The sequence below is a fragment of the Sciurus vulgaris genome, assembly GCF_902686455.1.
Source record: "Sciurus vulgaris genome assembly, chromosome: 8".
Classification (NCBI taxonomy): domain Eukaryota; kingdom Metazoa; phylum Chordata; class Mammalia; order Rodentia; family Sciuridae; genus Sciurus; species Sciurus vulgaris.
In genome coordinates this window covers 116,981,246-117,004,254 of record NC_136468.1, presented here as the reverse complement: position 1 = coordinate 117,004,254, position 23,009 = coordinate 116,981,246, and the positions used below count along the sequence as shown (strand labels likewise).

Sequence of the window (23,009 nt, the reverse complement as noted above, 5' to 3'; positions counted from 1 at the left end):
TTATCAGTTTGTGCCTTATGATTATCCTGTACAGTTTGAGGTTATTTTTCAATAAGCCTAACATCCAGTGGTTACCCATTTGCCTACACAAGTTGCCAAGTCATTCTGTCTTAGCACTTGTACTCAAAATGGAGCAGCTCAGGGCAAACTACTGCTTTATAAAATGAAATAACTCAGAGCTAGGCACTGCTGTTTTATACAACATGGAGTAATTCAAAGTAGGGAGCAATCTGTTCTCTATCTGTGAACAGGAGTCCTCCACCCCCTCTCTCATCCCTTGACACTTACCCTGGCCCCTAGTCCAGGTGTGACTCAACTCAGAGTTACACATCCATCTGCTGGGCCTGGAAAGTCTCTTCCTTAACCCTGAAACCACATGCCCCAAAAGCAATTGCTCTGGACACAGGTGGTAAATGAAGCCTGGGACATGATGACAGTGACTTCCATGATTTTGTTGGTGGTGATAGGTGACCTTCCCTGACTCAAGGAGGCATCTGATGGGACCATAGAAGTAGCAGGTGAGGAACTGAGAGGCAGGGTGGAGGACAGCCTCTATGTGGGAGACAACAGGTGGTGTCAGTTTCAACATGACCACGTGAATGCTGTGAGGCAAGTAACACTGTCATCATTTTACAAATGAGGTTTTAAACCCAGGCAGTCTGAATCCAGGGGATAGTGTCTCAGTTATCTAGCAAGGGAGCCCTGCCAGTCGCCCCAAGGTAGGAACTGTAGGTCAATAAGAAGGGGCAGGTCTTCTGGACAGAGGCATTTGTGGGTGGAGCAGCCAGCTGGGCAAAAAGCAGGCAGGCTGGAGGAAACCACAGAGTACAGCCTGAACCCATGAGCATTGAGCTGGATCCCACCCCTGACACCATAAGCAGCATGAGTGGACAAGTGGGTGACCTGAGCCCATTCCAGGAGAAGTCATTGGCCCAGGTGAGTGGGCAGAGGGAGTGGGAGAGAGATCTGTACCAACTTCAGTTTCTCCTTCTGCCCCACAAGGGAAAGGACCCAAGCCCCTTAAAGTTTCTCTGAGCTCTGGGTTTGTTTCCAATCCTTAGGATCTTGGTGGCCAGAGGCTACACCAGGCCTAGCCAATAGAGATATAATGTGAACCCAGGACAGTTAATGATTACCACTTCAACAAGTAGTCAGTATAAAAATCATTGTGAAGTCTTTTTGTTTTTCTTTTTGGTTTTACTAATTCTTTGGACTCCTGTATTTTATACTCCCAGAACTCAACTCAGACTAGCCATGTTTTAAGTATCTATGACTACTATATTGGGCAACACAGGTGAGGACTGCTAGCCCTATGGGGAGAGGCTGGCATGGCAGGTCATGTTCTCAGCTACAACCCAAGGGGAAGCATGAGCAAAGTGTTTTTTCTCTCTAGCCTGGGGATAGTCCCGAGATTCTTGGGGTCTTTTCATGGTTCCATATGATCACATGGCTCCAGGGATCACATACTTCCATGTGCACATGAGGCCCCAATTCTGCCCTCAAAAGTTGAACATTGAGAAAGTGACATTTTGCCCTAGCCAGGATGAATCCTCCTACAAGACCACTGGGATCACCATGTGCTGTGGCGCACACCCGTAATCCCAGAGGCTCGGGAGGCTGAGGCAGCAGGATCATGAGTTCAAAGCCAGCCTCAGCAATTTAGTGAGGTCCTAAGTAACTCAGCAAGACCCTGTCTCTAAATACAATATAAAAGAAGGGTTAGGGATGTTGCTCAGTGGTTAAGCAACCCTGGATTCAATCCTGCTACGAAAACAAAAACAAACAAACAAAAAAACCCACAGTAGGATCAAGAATTGATCAAAGAAATGCTCATCTTGCCGGAGTAAATGACATTATCATTCCAGCCTCTCAGTTCCTCACTTAAGGAATAGATAAAATAGTAGTCCATGTCAGGATTAGTTTAATGCTTAGCCTGGGACCAAACGCTCCTTCATGATGCTAAAGACAAAGGTTTTCAGCTCATTTGAAGTGTGAGTCCCAGAGAAGGTTCAGTTTCTCTTTGGAGGCCAAAGAGGCAGATACTCAGAAATAGGGAAATAGGGAAAGTGACTCAGGCAAGGCCACACTGTGGAAGCTGGCTCTGTGCAGTGCTCTTTCACCTTCCAGATTCATCATTGTTAAAGGCTGGCTTTAGCTCTAGTGCAGCTAGCAATATCCATCCAAGAGCAGCACCTCAGCCCTCTGACCCTGTCTAGTGGATGCAAGGCCAGCTGAACTGCCCTGACCAACTCCTCCTCAACTCAGACTAGCCATGTCTGAGAAGAATACTCTTCCAGGATGTACTAAGTCATTCCTAACTTGGGCCTAGGTGATCGACTTTAACCCAGATTCATCATGCTTCCTCCTGGCTCTGCCACTCACTGGCTGTGTGATATTGGGCAAATTGCTCAACCTCTGTAGCTTCAGACTCCTTTCAGCTTACTGTGCTACTTGGCCTGGCTGGAAGTACCTTAAGGATAAAGATCAGGTTCCTGAAAAGGCCTGTTCCCTGTTCCCACATCCCTGAGGGAAAAGTCAGGTTTACAGATCCTCTCCATCTTTAATATACATGTAATCATCTCTGAGGGTTTGAGCAGCTGGCTTATTATTATCCCACTTTCCAGAGGGAGAAAAGGAATTGCCACAGCTTAACTCAGGTTCTGGCTCTCCCAGCCTTGGTGGGTCATCTTCACTCAGGGAACAGCAAAACCTACAGGCCTGAGGGTGTCTAGCCAGCCCCCTGATGGCATCAGGGAAACTCTGATCCCAGTCGTCTCCCTGATCTGTCTGTCCACAGTTTCGGGCCAACCTCCAGGATGTGCTATCTGCCTTGCCCAATGCTAATGACTCCTTCCTCCTGCGCTGGCTCCGAGGTGAGGATAAAGGATGGGGTGGGATGAGAGTCAGGGGCACATAAGAGGAGTATATTAGGTATCTGTTGCTGTGTAACAAATTATGATCATCTTTCTGTTTCCACAAGATTGGTTCCAGGACATCTTGAAGATATCAAAATCCATGGGTGCACAAGTCCTTCATATAAAATGGCATAGTATTTGCATGTAGCCTACTCACCTCTCCCTGTATACTTTACATGATCTGGAGATGTAAGGAGATGACTTTAGGTTTTACAGAACAGAAAGAGGGCATTCGGGGACACTTTTTTTTTTTTTTTTTTTTTTTTTTTTTTTACTGTTTACTCTTTTATAGATGACTTTACATCCTAATACCTAATAAAATGCATATGTGAATAGTTTGTTATACTCTATTGTTTAGGAAATAATGACAAGACAAAAAAATCTGTACATGTTCGGTATAGACACAATTTATTTTTTGTCTTCTGTAGCTGTTGATTGAATCCATGGATGTGGAACCGGAGGATAGAACGAGCTGCTGTACTCTAAAACAGAACTTCTTTTAAACAGCTAGGAACATTTATTATCTCCCAGTTTCTGTGGCCAGGATTTATGGGGAAGCTTAGCTAGGAGGTTCTGGTACAGTCTATCATGAGGTTGCAGTCAAAATGTCAGTCAGGGCTGCTGTCAAGTGAGAGTTGACTGGGGCTGGGTGATTTGCTTCCAAAATGTCTTACTAATCCGGCAAGTCAGTGCTGGCTGTTGGCAGGAGGCCTCGGTTTCTCCTCAAAGGAGCCTCTCCATAAGACTGCTTGAGTGTAGAACTCTGATTTTCCCAGAGTGAATGGTTCAAGAGAATGAGGAAGAAATGGCTATGTCTTTATGATAACACCATTATGTTCACATTCCACGATTTCTGCAGTATCCTATCGGTTATGCAGCTCAGCACTGCTTAGTGTGGGAAGGAACTAAATGGACATGAAAACCAGGAGGTAAGGACCACTAACAGCCTTCTTAGAGGCTACCTCAAGAAGTAGTGATACTTAATTGCCATATTTGTAGCAGTAATTCTTTGCCAGGTACTGATAAAGCAATTTTAATTTTATTTTTTTCCTCCTTTTTTTCCCTTTTTCTTTCACAGCAACCCAATGAAATAGATATTATTATTAGTCCTGTTTTTTTCATTGAAGAAAATTATAGTTCAGAGCAATGTCACTAAGCTACCAAGTGGCAAATCAGGTCAGTCTGATTTTAGAGGTTGTCATGTTCACAGCACATTTGTGCCAGAGCAGTGCAATAGGTTGATGAGAGACCAAAGAAAACACCCAGAGTTGGTATAAGGCATAAGGATTTATTGAGAAATGCTTTTGAGGAAGGTCCAAGGGTTACAGGTCGAACAGATAGTACCTCCATCCCTCGAGGCGCTTTGCCTCCTCTCCCTCATTGCATTTTGTCCAGTGGTGGCCTGCTGGATGAGTGATGCATTTCCTTTCCACAGTGCCCTCCGTTTCACACCGGTCTCTGCTGAGAGGACAGTTTTATATGTTAGACTGCAGAGACCGTTTGTTTATTTGATCAACATCCCAATTAGCAACTCTTTTGGTGTAGATGCAAAAAACAATTTTCTCCAGATAACATTAGCTTGCCCTTTTCCCCAGTGTGTGTGAGAGAAAGACAGGGTCCTTCAAGATAATAGGTATCTGGATATTCTGATATTACTCTCATTGTTCCTCTAACTTGGCTAGGTTTTAGGAAACAGAGAGGGGGAATTCAGGGACACATTTTTCTTTTACTGTTACACTTTTCTTTAAAGGTAATACAGACACCAATCACTTAATATCTTCTCAGAAAATGAGTTTGGGCACTAGGGTAGGGAAGAGTTCGCTTTTGAGATTAATGTTGGAGTCCCAGAATCCAAATGCGTAGACAGGAGATTCTTTTTTCAGTGGCCCTGAGAATGTAGCTGTGACCCCCACACAGACTCCTTCTTAATAGAAAGTAAAGTTGGAATTGTTTTCAGGGACTGTGAGAAAATCATTCTGAAACCATGTTAATTACCATGTCTACCCCAACTACTGCAGAATACACAGGGATTCAAATTGCTGTTCTCATACTTAGTAGGTGATGAACATTCTTCATAAAACCTGTGAGGGCAATTTGCCTGAGTTTGGTGTGTTGTTTTTATAAGTCATGATACACTAACCATCAAGATTCCCTAGCTCAAGTTCTTTGCGAAGGCAGTTTCCTTTACCTAGAGTTCCTCTCAAACTGTGTTTGTCCCTTTCCTGTTACTTTAATGAAATACCAGAGACTAGGTAACTGAGAAAGAAAAGAGGTTTATTATCTCACAGTTTCAAATTGAAAGTCCCAAATCAGGTGGCCCCATCAATTTGGCCTCTGGTGAGGAACTTCTTGAGCGAGTCATTCACAGTGGGTGGCACTATGGCAGGAATATGTGCAAGTGGGAAGAGATCACGTGGTGAGACAGGAAGCCAGAGCAAGCTTCAGAGAGGATCTTGCTCTTTTACAACAACCCTCTCTCACATGGAGTCCCATGAGAACTTAATCCTTTCCAAGGATGATACCCCCAATAACTTCCCACTAGTTCATTATACTGGGGACAAATCTTCCAACACATAAAACCTTGGGAGACAAACCACATCTAAACCACAGAAAAATGGCTACCAAATCAACTGGAGTCCCAAAGACCTGGGTCTAGTCATACCTGTGCCTCTTATTAGGTACATAGGACCTGAAATAAGTGGCCTTCTTTTATTTTCTCAGTTTTCTCATCTCTTTAAAAAAAAGTAGACTCTCTTCTCACCTTTTAGGGTTGTCTTGAGGCCCAAATGAAGCCAATATGGGGACCAGCCTAAGGCACTAGGGACCAAGTAAAACCACTTGGTTCTCACCAGCCAAGGACACTTAGCAGAAATGCTGTTGAATCAGGTTAGAAGTGGAATGAGCTAAGAGGGACAAGTTGACTCTAAGAGAAAGAGAGCTGGAGAGTGACCCGGACAGCTGTTTTCTCTATAAACAGATGAGGAAACTAGTTCCATGGAAGGAGGCCATTGGCACCAGGTTCTATACAGCTAGTTAAGAGGTGTAGGTGGGGGTTGACCTAGGTCTTCATGACTCCAATCAGTATTCTTTTCTGATTTGGTGTAAGTTTTGCTATGGTTTGTCCCCTAAGGGTCCACGTATTGAAAACTTTCTCAGCCTTCAGGACTTGCTGGGTGGGACCTGACTCTCATTTGTTTATAACATCCATGAAAATTTTTCTGATTATAAAATCAAGACATGTTTATCATGGAAAATCTGGAAAGTATGGGAAAAGAAAGTATAAAGAGGGCTTTACTCACTCTTAATCCCACCATGGTGGGATTAGTAGGTGATGAACATTCTTCATAAAACCTGTGAGAGCAATTTGCCTCTGAGCTTGGTGTGTTGTTTTTATAAGTCATGATACACTAACCATCAAGATTCCCTAGCTCAAGTTCTTTGCGAAAGCAGTTTCCTTTACCTAGAGTTCCTTTCAAACTTGTTTGTCCCTTTCCTGTTACTTTAATGAAATACCAGAGACTAGGTAACTGAGAAAGAAAAGAGGTAAGCTTTTTAAAAAAGAACAATCAAATTCATACACTGTATACTGTTTTGTTTACATGATGATGATGATTTTGCAATTCTGGGACTTCAACCCAGGGTTGTGGGCTACCACTGAGTTACATCCCAAGTCTTTTTTTGAGGGGACAGGGGGATTTACCAGGTATTGAACCCAGGGGCGCTTAACCACTGAGCTACATCCCTAGCCCTTTTTATATTTTGTTTTGAGATGGGATCTCACTAAGTTGCTTAGGGCCTCACTAAGTTGCTGAGGCTGCCTTTGAACTCACAATCCTACCTGTCTCAACCTTCCAAGTCAATGGGATTGTAGGCATGTGCCACCACGCCTGGCATCCCAAGCCCTTTTTATTTTTTATTTTTATATTATTTTTATTTATTTATTTATTGGTACCAGAGATTGAACTCTGGGGCACTTAATCACTGAGTCACATCCCCAGCTCTTTTTTTGTATTTTATTTAAAGACAGGGTCTCACTGGGTTGCCTAGGTCCACACTAAATTGCTAAGGCTGACTTTGAACTCACAATCCTCTTGCCTCAGTCTTCAGAGACAGTGGGATTACCAAAAAACAAGTGCTCAGCTTATTTTGTATTTTGAGACAAGGTCTAATTAAGTTGTCCAGTCTGGTCTCAAACTTGCAGTCCTCCTGCCTAAGCCTCCTGAGTCATCAGGATTATAGGTGTGTGTCACCACACCAGGCTGTTCACTTATTATTTTGAGAACATTACCCCAAGTCACTAAAATTTTTCTTTGCCTCAGTATAGTTGTATGACTGCATAATGTTCTGAAAAGTGACTATATGGTTGATTTAAAGGACCCCCACTTGGCAGCCCTTGTTTCTCAGCTAGACAAAGTTGGCCTCATCTGCTCCATAAACCAGTTTAATTATATATTTAAATATTGAAGAGTGACTGGTTACTATAGTTTGGATCCAGAATGTCTGCCAAAGACCCACGTGTTAAATAAAGGCTTAGTTCTCAGCTTGGTGATCCAGGGAGTTTGTGGAACCCTTAAGAGATGGGGCCTAGTGGGAGGTCCTCTGGTCATTCGGCATGTGCACCAACCCTTTTCTCTTTGCTTCTTGGCCATGAGGAGAGCAGTTTTGTTCCTCTACCTGCTCCTGCTATGATGTGCTGTCGTCCCACCAAAGGCCTAAAAGCAATAGGTCTGCCTGATCATGGATGGGAAACTTCAAAACTCTGATCCAAAATATATGTTTTCTCCTTATAAGTTGATTATCTCAGGGACTTGTTATAGTAATAGAAAGTCAATTCACACTGAGAGTGAAAAGCAATATTATTTTTAAAAATTTTAATTATAGAAGAAATATCTGAACATATTCTCATCATAAAAATCCATATACTAATTCATCTTATTCTTTCTAGTAGTTGTATAGTATTTTACATTATAGAGGGGCTCACCATTTATTTAACCAGTTCCCTAGAGATGGACATTCAGGTTGTTTCAAATTTTTTGTTATTACAAACACTTCAGAAGGGATCACATTGTACACTCCCCTTTGCACATATGTGCAAATGCTTTTGTCAGGTGACTCTTAAGAAGTGGAGCTGCTGGGTAATGGACAGTTTTAGTTGAGAGGTAAGAAAACTGCACTCCAAGGAAGAAGAGACTGGTCTGAAGACACATAGAAAATTGGTGATGATATTGGAAAATTAAGTTTTTATTTGTCCTCTGTATGTATTTTAAATTAGGTACACCTTAAACCAGTGGTTCTCAAAGTATGCTCCAGGAAACCCTAAGTGTTCCAAGATCTTTCTGGATCATTAGCTCCTATGTCTCAACTATTTTCTTAATATCTCTCCAACCTTATTTGCAATTTTCATTCTTGTTTTCTTATAAGCATACACCAGATTTTCCAGAGGCTCTGTAGTGTGTAAGAACATCATTGCTCTGAATGTAAGGGAGTATGTGCTTACATATTCTTGTATTTTAAAAATTCTCAATTTTAACTTCTAATATGGTATATATGGACAGATATAATCCAAATGAACCTAAGTTCATTAACATCTTTTTTTTAATAGACTGCATTTTGATTCATTGTACACAAATGGGGTACAACTTTTCATTTCTATGTTTGTACACGATGTAGAGTCACATCATTCATGTAATCATACATGTACATAGGGTAATAAAATCTGCCTCATTCCACCATCTTTCATCCCCACACCCCTCCACCCTCTCATTTCCCTCTACATATTCTAAAGTTCTTCCATTCTTCTCTCACCCCCACCCCCAACTTTATATATCATCATCCACTTATCAGGGAAAACATTTGGCCTTTGAGTTTTGGGGATTGCCTTCTTTCACTTAGCATGATATTCTCCAATTCCATCCATTTATCTGCAAATGCCATAATATTATTCTTCTTTTCATTGACATCTTTGATGATTTTTAAATGTATAAAGGGTTCCTGAGACCAAAAAGTTTGTGATTTGTAGATTTAAACAATTCTCAACCACCAGATTCTGAGGGTCTGCTCTCTTACTACTTTTCTGAAACAACAGGAAAAGGGTCCCCCCCAACCCCAGATCCTGGCAGTGGCACTGGATATGGCAAGGACCTAATTTTCTGTTTCTTTGGATATCTTTTCTTACCTTTCTCCTGGGTAGTGGTTTCACTTCCCACCACTACCAAGGCCCACAGAAGGACACATTAACCATCATTGAGCTAAGGAACTGAATGGCCTGAGCCAAGTCTTCTTGGGACTCAGGGTACTTTTGTTCTTGCTTGAGGCCCCTGTGGCTATAGGTGTCAACATCAGGATGCTCTGGGTAAGAGAGGCAAAACTATCCTGGGGAGTGGAGCACAGCGGGCTGCTATCTCCTGATGCCCAAAGCAATTCTTAGGATTCTACCTTGATGGTCCTGTCCTCTTGTTGCAGCTCAGAGATTTGACCTGCAGAAATCGGAGGACATGCTGAGGAAGGTGAGTGCAACACCCCCTAGCCTAGCCTGGTCCTGCTTCCTATTCCAAACCTGAGACACAAATTCACTCTTTCATTCATTCACCCATTTATTCATTGCTGACAGTAAACCTGGCTATGTGTTAGGCACTGGGGAGAGTGCAGGGACAGGAAGAGAGAAGAAAAGAAAGCAGATGAACAAATAAACAAGACAAATAATAAGAGAATTCCTATGAGTAAAAAGCACCATGAAAACAGTAAAATGGGAGAGGTGAAGAGAGGGAGGGATGGAGAAATAAAGGAAGGAAAAAAAGAAGGAAGGAGGAAGGAGGGTTGGTGAGGGACATCTCAGTTAGGGCACAGATGCCCCGAAGGAGGCAAGTATGTGAAGAGAAGAATCAGAAGGCATAGCCCAGGAGCCTCTGGAAGTACAGGAAGGTCATATTGTAGAAAGGACCAGGCTGCATGCATAGCCCAGGCCCATCAGCCATGCCCTGCAGGCCTCCATAGGGAGTCTAGGTTTTTTTGTGTAAAAGGGACTGGAATCCAAGGAATAGAGTTTGACTTTTGCTCTGCATACTCCCAGGGTGACTGTGAGATGGATGGAATAGACAGAGCAAATGGAGGATGCAGAGAGAGAGACAGGCCTCACTTGACTCCTTCTGGACCTTTCCTTCCTTTTCCCTCTCAGAATGGTATCCCCTTCTGTACCCATTCCCAGTTCTATGGTGGTGGGACCTGAGAATGCTCTGACGCATCCTCAGTTATTGTGTTGTGACACGTTTGAAATAAATTGCCTGGTCAGTCTTGAAGCAGGACTAGGGACTTTATTTGCCAGCTGCCGAAGGGTAGCAACTAATTCGTCTCTGCACACTTTGATCCCCACCAGGGTAAAAAGCATGTCTTTTATAGCCCAAAACCAGAAGCAAAGTAGGTAAAAATAACCTGAGTCAGGGTACATTGTACAGGAATAAATAAAAGATAACATCTTGAGAAACATTTTTTCTTGTGCTGCCAAACAGGATGTACTAAGCATGAGAAGCAAGATGTGGGAGATGCAGGTGTGGACTCTTGAATGGGAGGGGGGTTTCTTATACTAAATGGAACCTCAGTGTAGAATGGAGTCTGTTTGGTCAAGACACAGGTAGTCTGGTCCACAACAGATGCAGGCAGAAGGACCTGGCCTGATATCCCTAGGTCTCCACAGAGGCCTTTAGAACAAGCCAAGTCTTAAGCCCCTGTCCTGTCTCTGCAGCACATGGAGTTCCGGAAGCAACAGGACCTGGACAACATCCTTGCATGGGAGCCTCCTGAGGTATGTATCCCTCAAACCTGCCCCTGCTCCCCAGCCCCTCAACCCAAGACCCTGAGCCTCCTTCTTGTGTACATCCAGGTGGTCAAGCTATACAGCGCTAGTAGCATCTGTGGCCATGACCGTGAGGGCAGCCCTATCTGGTACCACATTGCCACAGGCCTGGATGTCAAGGGGCTCTTTCTCTCCGTCTCCAAACAAGACCTGCTCAGGGAAAAGTTACGAAACTGTGAGCTGCTCCTGCACCAATGTGAACTGCAGACTCAGAAGGTCTGAGCACCTGGCCCCTCATGGCCTGCTGCTTGGCATCCCCAAGGCTGCCCTGCAGCACCTCCCCATATTCTGGACCCACATCCAGAATCTGCCTTCCAAAGCTTCTTGACTCCTGTGTCCTAGTAGTACCAAGGATGAAATGAAGGCTCAGAGAAGTCAGGAATCCACCCGAGGCCACCAAGCACATGGCTGAGCGGGAATTCATTCCTTCTCTGCCTGTCCCCAGTGCTGTGCTCAACCCCTGGGCTAACCTGTCCTCTGCAGCCTCATTTGAAGAGGAAGGTATTTCATCCCCCCTATACAGAGATTTGCCCTACACTGACAGATAAGGGAAGGTAGGCCTTGGGCTATTATGGTCCCGGCATTGCTTGGAATAGCTCCTTCTCTACACCTCTCTCTTTGACATGAAACCTCTAAGCCAGGAAGAGCCAAGACAAGCCCATGTCCTAGGATTAGGCCTAGCCCTGTCTTTGCTGAGACATGGGGACACTGACCACCACAGACACTTACCTCCTGACATTCCCTTGCAGTTGGGGAAGAAGGTGGAGAAAATCACAGCTGTTTTTGATTTGGAGGGGCTGAGCCTGAGGCATCTGTGGAAACCAGGAGTGGAGCTTGCCCAGGAGGTGAGGTGACCCCTTCCCTTCTCCCCATCAGGGCTCCAGGTGGCCCAAACTTCTAACTGGGCCTCTGACTCTCCAGTTGTTGATGTGGGTGGTCCTTCTCTCTCCCATTGCCAGGTAAGTAAGTACCCACTGGAGCATTGGCAGCATGTTTTCAAACCCACAGCCCTGAATTGAGACTTGGCACCTCAAAGTCACCATTTGGTGCCCAGCAGGTCACAACAAAGCCTGTCCTAGGCCTGCCAGGGGCCCTGTGAATGGATATCTTTCCCTTTTCAGATTCCCATCTCATTCCCAGCTAATCCACTGATTCTTTCTCTCCCCAGGATATGCCCACCCCCCAGCTTTAAGTCTCTGACATTTCTTGTTGCTTTTTTTCTGGGAGTTAGTGAGTGCTGGGGGCTCTGAGGAGGGAAGGGAGGCTGAGTAGAGACCTGAGCCACAGGAGCAGTTTCCCTTTTCCTTTCCATCTGTTTCACTCAGGATAGAAAAAAAACTAAGTTAAAAAAAAAGTGTAATGACTTAATTAATATTCTTACCATATTTTTAAAGAAAAGGCCACAAAAACATATGAAATGAAAGGTAGACAAAAAGGGATGCTCCTCCACTTAAGATGATTCCACTTAAAGATCTTTGGGTTTCACCATGGTGCAAAAGCAATAGGCATTCAGTAGAAACTGTCCTTCAAGTTTTGAATTTGGATCTTTTCCTGGGCTGGTGATAAGGAATACAGTTCCCATGATGCTGGTCAGTGTGAGCCACAGTTCCCAGTTAGTCCCACAATCACAAGGAGAAACAAGCCATGCTCTGTGCTGCTAAGCCAGGGTGTCCTGTAAGTTAAGTGGATTTGATGCATTTTCCACTTAGGATATTTTCTACTTACAATGGGTTTATTGGGATGTAATCCTATTGTAAGTTGAGAAACTTCTGTAGATGGAACACCCAGAATAGGCCAAGCCATAGAGACAAAAGGTCTACCCATGATTGTCCTGGGCAGAGGGGAGGGGAATGTGGAGTGACTGCTCATAGATACAGGATTTCCTTTGGGAGTGGTTGAAAATGTTCTGGAACTAGATAGTAGTGACAGTCACACAACCTTGTGACTAAAAGCTGCTGAACTAGACACTTGGAAAGGGTAAGATGTATGATATGAAAATTATATCTTAATTTTTAAAAACATGCCTTGAAAGTTTGCATATTATACAGTCAAATCTGTTTCAGTCCTGAAGCTGAACTATTGTCTGAGCCATATGGGAGGGAAACTTCTAGAGTCCTGAATGGAAATTTTCTTGTCTGCAGCGGGTGGGGACCTACCTATCATGAATATGTACCAGTGAGTTCAAGGAGATGACTGGGACCAGGACTCAACAAACTGGGAAGTGAGGCTTCTGCTCTGTGCCTGAGCATCGGGGAGCTCTGTGTGGATGTCTTGGTTGTCTCTTGGGCACAACCAAAGGTGTGCCCTCTGGAGCCTTGAGGGTGGGGCAGACATGGGGGATAGTATTTACACACCTATTGCTTCTGTCTTTGACTCCACAGTTTCTCTCAGCACTTGAGGCAAATTACCCTGAGATTTTGAAGCATGTAATTATTGTGAGACGTAAGTGAATCAACCCATTTAGGGATCAGGGGATGTGGAGGTGATGGATGGGCACCTGAGACCCCAGGAGAGCCAGATTCCCCAGAGAGCTGCCCAAGGGAGTAGCTTTGTGCCTTTTTCAGCCCCCAGCCTGTTTGCTGTGGCCTTCAGCCTGATCAAGTCATACATGAATGAAGAGACACGCAGAAAGGTGATGATTCTGGGAGGTGAGTGAGTCGTCTGGGGCCTCAGTTGATCCAATAGTACCCACATCTGAGGACACCAGGCTCTGGGACCCAGCTGGTGTTGAGGACCTACTGCTTTGTGACAATTGCTGTGGTGATGTGCATACTAGTCAGAGGGTAGAGGGACTTGGAGGGTCTTCGAGATCTCCAGAGGCAGGATGAATGGGGGGCCCTGATTTGAGGTTGGGAGATTTGGATTTAAGGGATGGCTTTGCAAGTTACTAGCTGAAGAGGGATGAGTCACCTGCTATGTTTGGTTCTCAGTTTCCTCATCCATCCATAAAATGGGGAGAATAAGACCCAGGTTTTCCCAAATTATACAACTAATTCTATTTAGAAATATGGAAAATTCAGAAATGAATAAGGAAGGAGAATCCTGTCACTCCAAGAACTACTGGTAACTCCTACTCTTTCAAAGGAGTGCACTTCAAAAATTAAAATGTGCCTTTCAACCTATTACCATTTTGTTATCACTTATTATATAATAAATATTTTTCCATTTTAGCAAAAGTCTACATTTAGGTTGCGTTATTTTTACCATGAGCAACAAATCAATAGTGAATTTCTTTATAGGCAGAGTTTTTTAAACATCCACATTTTTTTTTCATTGTATAAAAAACAAGAAGGAATTTTTTCTTCCTTCAAAAGAAAAACACGTTAGGACCTCTGATACCTTTAACAATGTTGTGCTCTATGCATATCACAGAATTTAACATCACCAACTGTGTATGAATGTGCTGATTTCTGATTTCTCTACACTCTTGTCAAAATGGTGCATTAAAAATTTAAAAGACTCTGGCCATATTTGTTATTGTTTTACATTAGATTTCTTCTTAACTTGTGATGTTGAACTTTTTTCATATTAATTGGCTATTTTAATTTCTTGCTTATTGCCTCCTGTGGCCTCATTCTCCTTTCCTAGAAAAGTATTTTCTTATTTATTTATAAGTGCTCTTTACACATTAAGCATATTGACCAATCCTGGCATATTTGTGGCACACATTTTCCCCAGTTCATTTTATCCGATTTTTTTTTCCTATTATGTGATTTTTAACCTAGTGCTGCTTTTATGTCAAATTTGGGGAATTTTTCCTATGATTTTTTTCATCATTTTTATGCTTGAGCAGTCCATTTCTGTATCACAATATGTTAGGTATTCACTTCTGCTTTCTTTTACTTTGTCCCTGCAATGCCTTTGTTCCTTTGGGGTGAACAAACTTGATAAAAATTGACAAAAGCTTGGTCTGTAGTTCTGAGGTTGCTAGAAACCTCTGGGAGCCAAGAGCAGGGAATGACAGAGAGGTGAAGTTCAGTCTCTAAGGGATGGTGAAGCCTAGGTCACAGTCTCCCTGTCCTTGATCCCAAGCTTCAGGAGTTATAGTCTGAGTCCCTGTCAAGATGACCAATGAGCCACCACCCCGACAGATGGAGAGGCAGGGCCTAGAGAGACAGCGAGAGTGGAGCAGGCCTGGGGCAGGAATTAGTCACAGGAGCACATGCTGAGTTCCAAGCCTAGACCCAGAGCCACTGGGCTTCCATCTCTGGGTACAGGATTACCCCTGGGAATGGGGACCAGAAACATTCCAAGGAAAGGGGAATAGATATATATAGGTAAAAACTGGGCCTGGTCCCCTCTGCCCTCCCTGAGCCCCTCAGAGTCCCCTTCTTGCTCCCACACAGACAACTGGAAGCAGGAGCTGACAAAGTTCATCAGCCCCGACCAGCTGCCTGTGGAGTTTGGGGGAACTATGACTGACCCTGATGGCAACCCCAAGTGCCTAACCAAGGTATGGGGTGCCCAGAGGATGGGGACAGAGGGGAGACCGCCACGGCCTAGTGCCCGCTCACCACCCTCACCCACAGATCAACTACGGGGGCGAGGTGCCCAAGAGCTACCACCTATGCAAGCAGGTGAGGATGCAGTACGAGCACACAGTGACCGTGGGCCGCGGCTCCTCCCAGCAAGTGGAGAATGAGATCCTGTTCCCAGGCTGTGTGCTCAGGTAGGAACAATGGCTGCTCCACTCCTGGGTGCAGCTGGAGGAGGCTCCAGGGCCCAGGCAGGCGGTCATCAGTGGGGCTCTGTCTGCTGCAGGTGGCAGTTTGCATCGGATGGTGGAGACATTGGCTTTGGGGTTTTCCTGAAGACCAAGATGGGGGAGCGGCAGAGGGCTGGGGAGATGACGGAGGTGCTGCCCAGCCAGCGCTACAATGCCCACCTGGTGCCTGAGGATGGGAGCCTCGCCTGCCTCAAGGCTGGTGTCTGTGAGTGTTGGCAGGAAACAGCTCCACCTGGAGGTGGGGGTGGGGGAGGGTGCCTCAAAGGTCATTCAGTTCTTCCTACCAGGTAAGGGCCCCTGATTCTGATAGACACAGTGTGGGGCTGACTCTGGGCTCTCAGTCCTAGCAATGGTTCCTGGCTGGGCACCCACAGCTGTATTTACCACCATGGAGGGCAGGGTCCCAGGTGGAGCATCCTGTCTGAATGTCTGTTGCTCATTGCAGATGTCTTAAGGTTTGACAACACCTACAGCCTGGTTCATTCTAAACACATCAGCTACACTGTGGAAGTGCTGCTCCCAGACCAAACATTCATGGAGAAGGTGGAGAAATTCTAGGCAGACCTTTTAGCTGCACATCCTCCTCTTTGATTTCTGAATCCTCAATGAGTTCATAGCCTTCCCTGGTTAGACTCCTGTCCAACCTCTCCAGAGACAAGGATCCCACTCTAGTAGGTTGCAGCCTGGCCATCATAATTGGCCTGCTCCCCAGGAGTTGTTGGGGTGATGGTCTAGTGGTGGCCAGATGGCCACAACAAAGCAACACAGATACTCTATCCCTACTCCTACCTCCTGTGACCTTGAACTCATCTGGAGTTGTGGCTCAGTGGTAGAACACTTGCCTGGCATGTGTGAGGCCCTGGGTTCGATACTGAGCACTGCATATAAATAAATAAATAAAAGATCCACTGACAACTAATATTTTAAAAAAAAGGGAAACAAAATCTCTTTTTTAAAAAAACAGGCCTTTTTCTATGAACTAAATGAGAAATGAGTTGCCATTATAAAATATAGTATATTAGTAGAAAATTGGAGGTATAGTGGGATGAAAAGATTGAGAAATGATTTTCACTGAAAAAATAGTTTACAGACTGGGGGTCATAGCTCAGTGGTACAGTGCTTGCCTACCAGACACAAAGCCCTGGATTCAATCACCAGCACCAAAAAAAAGAAAGAAAGAAAAAGTTTATGACTTACATTTTCCAAGAAGGGGGGATGCTATGCAATGGTAGGTACCAGGGTCAGGCGTGAGGTATAAGGAAAGGCAAAAACTGTAGCCAAGATGCTTTATTATGGTTTCTATGGGGAAGAATGGGCCAGGTAGGATAAGCATGTTAGCACGTTCTGAGGTACAATCCTTTTTTTTTTTTTTTATTGTAAACAAATGGGATGCATGTTGTTTCTCTGTTTGTACATGGCGTAAAGGCATACCATTTGTGTAATCATAAATTTACATTGAGGTACAGTCCTTACTCATCTGGTACTTGGCCCTGGAATAATTAGGGCAGGTATATAGTGGCCCCAAGTGAGATCCTGGGAAAGGAGGTGGTTGGAATGTGGGTTTATATCACTTGGTTTGTATTTGGAAAGTCTGTTTGTGGACATGTTGTATATTCTCTAGGAATTGTCTAACACTGGGAGGGACAGTCCTTCCAGGGTCAACAAGGTCCCAGGTGTCAAAGCATCAGAATACCAAACATGAAAGATGTGGTTAACACAGTCACCCATCAAATGGTTGTACAATCACTGTTTCCAATGCAAATCCAACCTCACAGCTTCACCATCTAGAAAGAACCAACCAAACTAGCTGAGTGTGAGGTCCCACAGTGCTACTAGGTTAGCATTGTCCTGCCATCAGGCCTCTATGCATCTGCCTGGGCTGTGCCATCAGCAGGGACTCTGGCCAGGCATCACCCCACCACCCCCTGCTGTGTGCACAATGTTGCCCTAGTTTGTCCTCAATGCAGTTGCCCAGTCATTTGTCAAAGTATTTCCCTAATTGGTCACTCTTCCAGAAATTCTGACCCCAAGTGGAAATGTGGCCCTTCAATAGGCCTTATTCTCAGTGATTCCACATTGGTTCACCATCTGCCCTTACTTAACAATCCATTGCAAAAGGTTGATGGCAAATTTACTCAGTGGATTCTGAAATCTGATGGCTGGTTCCTTTACCTTCCATGATTCTGATATGCTCATACCCACCATGTTCTGCATGGATGGCACCAAGAAGCAGGGGACATGTCTGGGGGCTGCAACCCAGTTGTTGAAGGGAGGGCACTGGGGAGCCAAAGGTGAGAATAGAAGGGTCTCTCTGCCTCTGGCCCTTTGGCCCCATGATCTGCTCCATCCCTTTAACTGCCTCATCCATTTCTAAATCCTCCTTCACTATGGTCTCCTTGAGACACAGGCTGAGGGCTAATGTTTTTGGCCAGATAATAGACGTGCTCACAACTGGTCCTGCCTACATCTTCTCTCTCCCACTATCCCCCAACCAAAAGCCTCCACTTGACCCTCACCAGTCCTCATCCCTGTCTTTGCTCAAGCTGTCCTTCCTACCTAAATGGTCCACCATTTTCCCCTGTCCAAATTTTCTGATTCAGCAATTATGCTGAATCAGAATTAGGATGTATAGGTCACCTACAATTTGAACTAGAGAGATTCTCCCTTTTTAATTGTTCAATTCCATGAGTTTTGACAAGCACATACCATCTTGTGACCACCACCATAAGCATGATAAGCAGCTCTGCCATCCTCCAAATTCCCTCAGGCTGCCCCTTAAGAGTCAAACCCTTCCCTCACCCCACCTTGAGCAACCACTGATCTGTTCTCTATTTCTACAGTTCTGAATTTCCCAGAATGCACTATAAACGGGGTCAATTGATATGTAGTTTTTTTGGATGTGGCTTTTTTCACTCATCATGATGCTTATAAGATTTAAACGTGCTGTTATATACATAAGTGGTTGACTCCTTTTTGCAACCGAATGGTATTCCATTATGTGGATGTATATGAATGTACAATGCGGTTTATCCATTCTTCAACTGAAAGTTAGTTGAGTTGTTCCCAATCTGGGGTGATTATTAAAAAAGCTGCTATACATATTAAGAAAATCGTGCACCACAATCAAGTGGGGTTCATCCCTGGAATGCAAGGATGGTTTAACATCCATAAATCAATAAATGTAATCCATCATGTCAGTAGACTTAAGGATAAGAATCATATGGTTATTTCAATTGATGCAGAAAAAGCCTTTGACAAAATACAACACCCCTTCATGCTCGAAACACTAGAAAAAATAGGGATAGTAGGAACATACCTGAACATTGTAAAGGCTATTTATGCTAAGCCCATGGCCAACATCATTCTTAATGGAGAAAAACTGAAACCATTCCCTTTAAAAACGGGAACAAGACAGGGATGTCCTCTGTCACCACTTCTATTCAACATTGTCCTCGAAACTCTAGGTAGAGCAATTAGGCAGACTAAAGAAATTAAAGGGATACGAATAGGAAAAGAGGAATTTAAGCTGTCACTATTTGCGAATGACATGATTCTATATTTAGAGGATCCAAAAAACTCCTCCAGAAAACTTCTAGACCTCATCAATGAATTCAGCAAAATAGCAGGCTATAAAATCAACACGCATAAATCTAAAGCATTTTTATACGCAAGCAACAAAACAGCTGAAAGGGAAATGAGGAAAACAACTCCATTTGCAATAGCCTCAAAAAAAATAAAATACTTGGGCATCAATCTAACCAAAGAGGTAAAAGATCTCTACAATGAAAACTACAAAACATTGAAGAAAGAAATTAAGGAAGACCTTAGAAGATGGAAAGATCTCCCATGTTCTTGGATAGGCAGAATTAATATTGTCAAAATGGCCATACTACCAAAAGTGCTATACAGATTCAATGCAATTCCAATTAAAATCCCAATGATGTACCTTACAGAAATAGAGCAAGAAATCATGAAATTCATCTGGAAGAATAAGAAACCCAGAATATCTAAAACAATCCTTAGCAGGAAGAATGAAGCAGGGGGTATCAAATACCAGAACTTCAGCTATACTACAAAGCAATAGTAACAAAAACAGCATGGTATTGACACCAAAATAGACAGGTAGATCAATGGTACAGAATAGAGGACACGGACACAAACCCAAATAAATACAATTTTCTCATACTAGACAAAGGTGCCAAAAATATGCAATGGAGAAAAGATAGCCTCTTCAACAAATGGTGCTGGGAAAACTGGAAATCCATATGCAACAGAAAGAAACTAAACCCCTATCTCTCACCCTGCACAAAACTCAACTCACAATGGATCAAGGACCTTGAAATCAGACCAGAGACCCTTCATCTTATAGAAGAAAAAGTAGGTCCAAATCTTCACCTTGTTGGCTTAGGATCAGACTTCCTTAACAGGACTCCCATAGCACAAGAAATAAAAGCAAGAATCAACAACTGGGATAGATTCAAACTAAATAGCTTTCTCTCAGCAAAGGAAACTATCAGCAATGCAAAGAGAGAGCCTACAGAGTGGGAGAATATGTTTACCACTCATACTTCAGATAGAGTACTAATTTCCAGAATATATAAAGAACTCAAAAAACTCTACACGAAGAATACAAATAACCCAATCAACAAATGGGCTAGAGATATGAAAAGACACTTCACCGAAGATCTACAAGCAATCAACAAACATATGAAAAAATGTTCACCATCTCTAGTAATAAGAGAAATGCAAATCAAAACTACCCTAAGATTCCATCTCACCCCAATTAGAATGACGATTATCAAGAACACAAGCAACAATAGGTGTTGGAGAGGATGTGGGGAAAAAGGTACACTCATACATTGCTGGTGGGACTGCAAATTAGTGCAGCCACTCTGGAAAGCAGTGTGGAGATTCCTTAGAAAACTTGGAATGGACCCACCATTTGACCCAGCTATCCCACTCCTTGGCCTATACCCAAAGGACTTAAAATCAGCATACTACAGAGATCCATCCACATCAATGTTCATAGCTGCTCAATTCACAATAGCCAGACTGTGGAACCAACCTAGATGTCCTTCAATTGATGAATGGATAAAGAAACTGTGTGTATATATATATATATATATATATATATATATATATATATATATATATATACACACACACACACACACACAATGGAATATTACTCAGCTATAAAGAATAATAAAATTATGGCATTTGCAGGCAAATGGATAAAATTGGAGAATATCATGCTAAGTGAGATAAGCCAATCTCAAAAATCCAAAAGGTGAATGATCTCACCAATAAGCAGATGATGACACATAATGGGGGGGGTGGGAGGGGGGCAAGAATGGAGGAAGGAGGGACTGTATAGAGGGAAAAGAGGGGTGGGAGGGGTGGGGGGGAAGGAAAAAATAACAGAATGAATCAAACATCTTTACCCTATGTAAATGTATGATTACGCAAATGGTATGCTGTTACTCCATGTACAAACAGAGTAACAACATGTATCCCATTTGTTTACAATAAAAATAAATTTTAAAAAAAGCTGCTATAAGCATTCATATTCAGGTTTTTTGCATGATTGAAAGTTTTCTTTTCTCTAAGGTAAATACCTGGGGGATGAAATTCCCACTGGGCCAGTGAAGTGGGTACATTTAATGCCTTGGGAACTGTCAAATTATTTTGCAGAGAGGTTGCACCATTTTGCATTCCTAGCAGTTGCACCATTTCGCATTCCCAGCAGCAGCCTGGGAACATTCCTGTTGCTTCAGATCCTTGCCTTGGTACTCCCAGGTATTCCCATGGTAGCCATTCTAATAGGTAGTGTGCCACGTCTCCTTGTGGTTTTAATTTACATTTCAATTTCTTTAGTGATGTTGAGTATATTTTCATAAACAGGTTATTGCAAGATAAGACAGACCCAAATTCAAGTGCTGTTTCTGGCATTTACTGTGTGGCCTTGGCAGGTGACCAGATACCCTCTGAGTCTCTGTCTCACTGACAAATGGATGACATAATAGTACCTGCCTCATAGAGTGTTTGCTATAGGGATAAATGAGATTCTACAGGCCCCTTTGAGATATGAATTTTTTACCGCCTAAAACTGTCTCCTCCAGGGCTGGTTCTTTGAAAACAAACATTTGAGAGGTACTACCTGTCTTTCTCCTACTTCCTGTAGGAGGGTGAAGGTGTAACTTTGGTGAGCACCCTGTTCCACCTTGTACCACTACCACATATCATAAAGATATAAGAAGTTTGTCCCTCCTCTGAATAAGTGTTCATTAGCAAACCCAAATGGTCTGGTCACATGGACCAAATGCTCTTCATTAGCCTATCCTGGCATTTAAAAATGTCTCCTGGGGTTGGGGAGATAGCTCAGCTGGTAGAGTGCTTACCTCACAAGCACAAGGCCCTGAGTTTGATCCCCAGCACCACAAAAAAATAAAAAATAAATAAATAAATAAAAGTGTCTCCTGCCTTTTGTCTTGTTGAAGTTACATTGGTCTCTCTCTCTGATTATAATATAGTCACATGTCACATGATGATGTTTCAGTCAACAATGAGCCACATATACCAGGTCCCATAAGACTATATAACCTAGTGAAGTCACAACTGTCTTTGAGTACATTCTAAGATTTTGCACAACAATCAAGTTTCAAATGATACATTTCTCTGAACATGTCCCTATCATAAAATGACACTTAACTATAGTTATTTAATAAAGTCTGTCTTTATCATCTTTAGTGTCTGTCTTTATTTTATTTTATTTTTTGGTATTGGGGATTGAACTCAGGGGCACTTACCCAATGAGCCACATCCCCAGCCCTTTTTGTATTTTATTTAGAGACAAGTTCTCACTGAGTTGCTTAGGGCCTTGCTAAGTTGCTGAGGCTGGCTTTGAATTCGTGATCCTCCTGCCTTAGCCTCCTGGAATTACAAGTGTACCTGGCTTTATCTTTGATCCTGCCAAATTGAACTGTGCTTGAAAAATTCTATTAGCCAGCATTGTTTAACATGATGACTTTTTTCCCTCTGTGATATTGAACCTGTGGAATTGAAGATTGAACTTGGAGCCTCATGCATGCTAGGCAAGTGCTCTACCACTGAGCTATATCCCCAGCCCAACATTATGACATTGTTAAACCAAAACTCTTGAGACACAGGGATCCCTGGAATAAAATGTTTTATTGAAACCTAATAGATGTTAGCTAGAAAAAGGACTGGATTTCTACAAACTATCAGCTGTAATACAAACTACCAGCTGTAGGTCTAGGTAGTGTAAGGCCCCCAAAAAGGAAACCCCAACTCTGTCCCATGGATGGACGGCAACCCCAATCAACCGCAGGAGGCGTCACTTGATGCAAACCGCAAGAGGTGTTTATTCCAGCGCGCTGGGACCCAACTCATGACTCACGCAGGAGTCCAGGAGTCGAGTCCCTAGCGGAAAATCTTGTAGGTTTATAAAGGCAGAGACCACACATCGGGAGGGGTCGCACATGAAAGGGGGAAAAGG

The 23,009-nt window shown here is 43.4% G+C and overlaps 1 protein-coding gene across 2 annotated transcripts; it reads left to right on the top strand.

The window, feature by feature from the left end:
• Positions 1 to 710: 710 nt before the first annotated feature.
• LOC306668008 (putative SEC14-like protein 6) lies at positions 711 to 16,814 on the top strand. 2 transcript variants are annotated; one of them, XM_079150974.1, is made up of 12 exons: positions 711 to 936; positions 2,798 to 2,873; positions 9,378 to 9,421; positions 10,654 to 10,713; positions 10,792 to 10,980; positions 11,514 to 11,609; positions 13,146 to 13,206; positions 13,329 to 13,412; positions 15,111 to 15,217; positions 15,294 to 15,433; positions 15,526 to 15,695; positions 15,936 to 16,814. In XM_079150974.1, exons 1-12 carry the CDS (start codon positions 841 to 843, stop codon positions 16,046 to 16,048), a joined length of 1,236 nt encoding a protein of 411 aa, XP_079007100.1. In that variant the 5' UTR covers positions 711 to 840; the 3' UTR covers positions 16,049 to 16,814. The 2 variants fall into 2 exon arrangements, with proteins under 2 accessions (XP_079007100.1, XP_079007101.1); XM_079150975.1 differs by having other exon boundaries at positions 15,526 to 15,705.
• Positions 16,815 to 23,009: the final 6,195 nt, after the last annotated feature.

What these genes read in the sequence shown, in the direction of transcription:
- LOC306668008 (XM_079150974.1), top strand. Translation starts at nt 841, where the DNA reads ATGAGCATTGAGCTGGATCCCACCCCTGACACCATAAGCAGCATGAGT. An exon ending in CCTCCTGCGCTGGCTCCGAG is followed by an intron (nt 2,874 to 9,377) that starts GTGAGGATAAAG and finishes CTCTTGTTGCAG; the next exon opens with CTCAGAGATTTGACCTGCAG. An exon ending in GTGAACTGCAGACTCAGAAG is followed by an intron (nt 10,981 to 11,513) that starts GTCTGAGCACCT and finishes ATTCCCTTGCAG; the next exon opens with TTGGGGAAGAAGGTGGAGAA.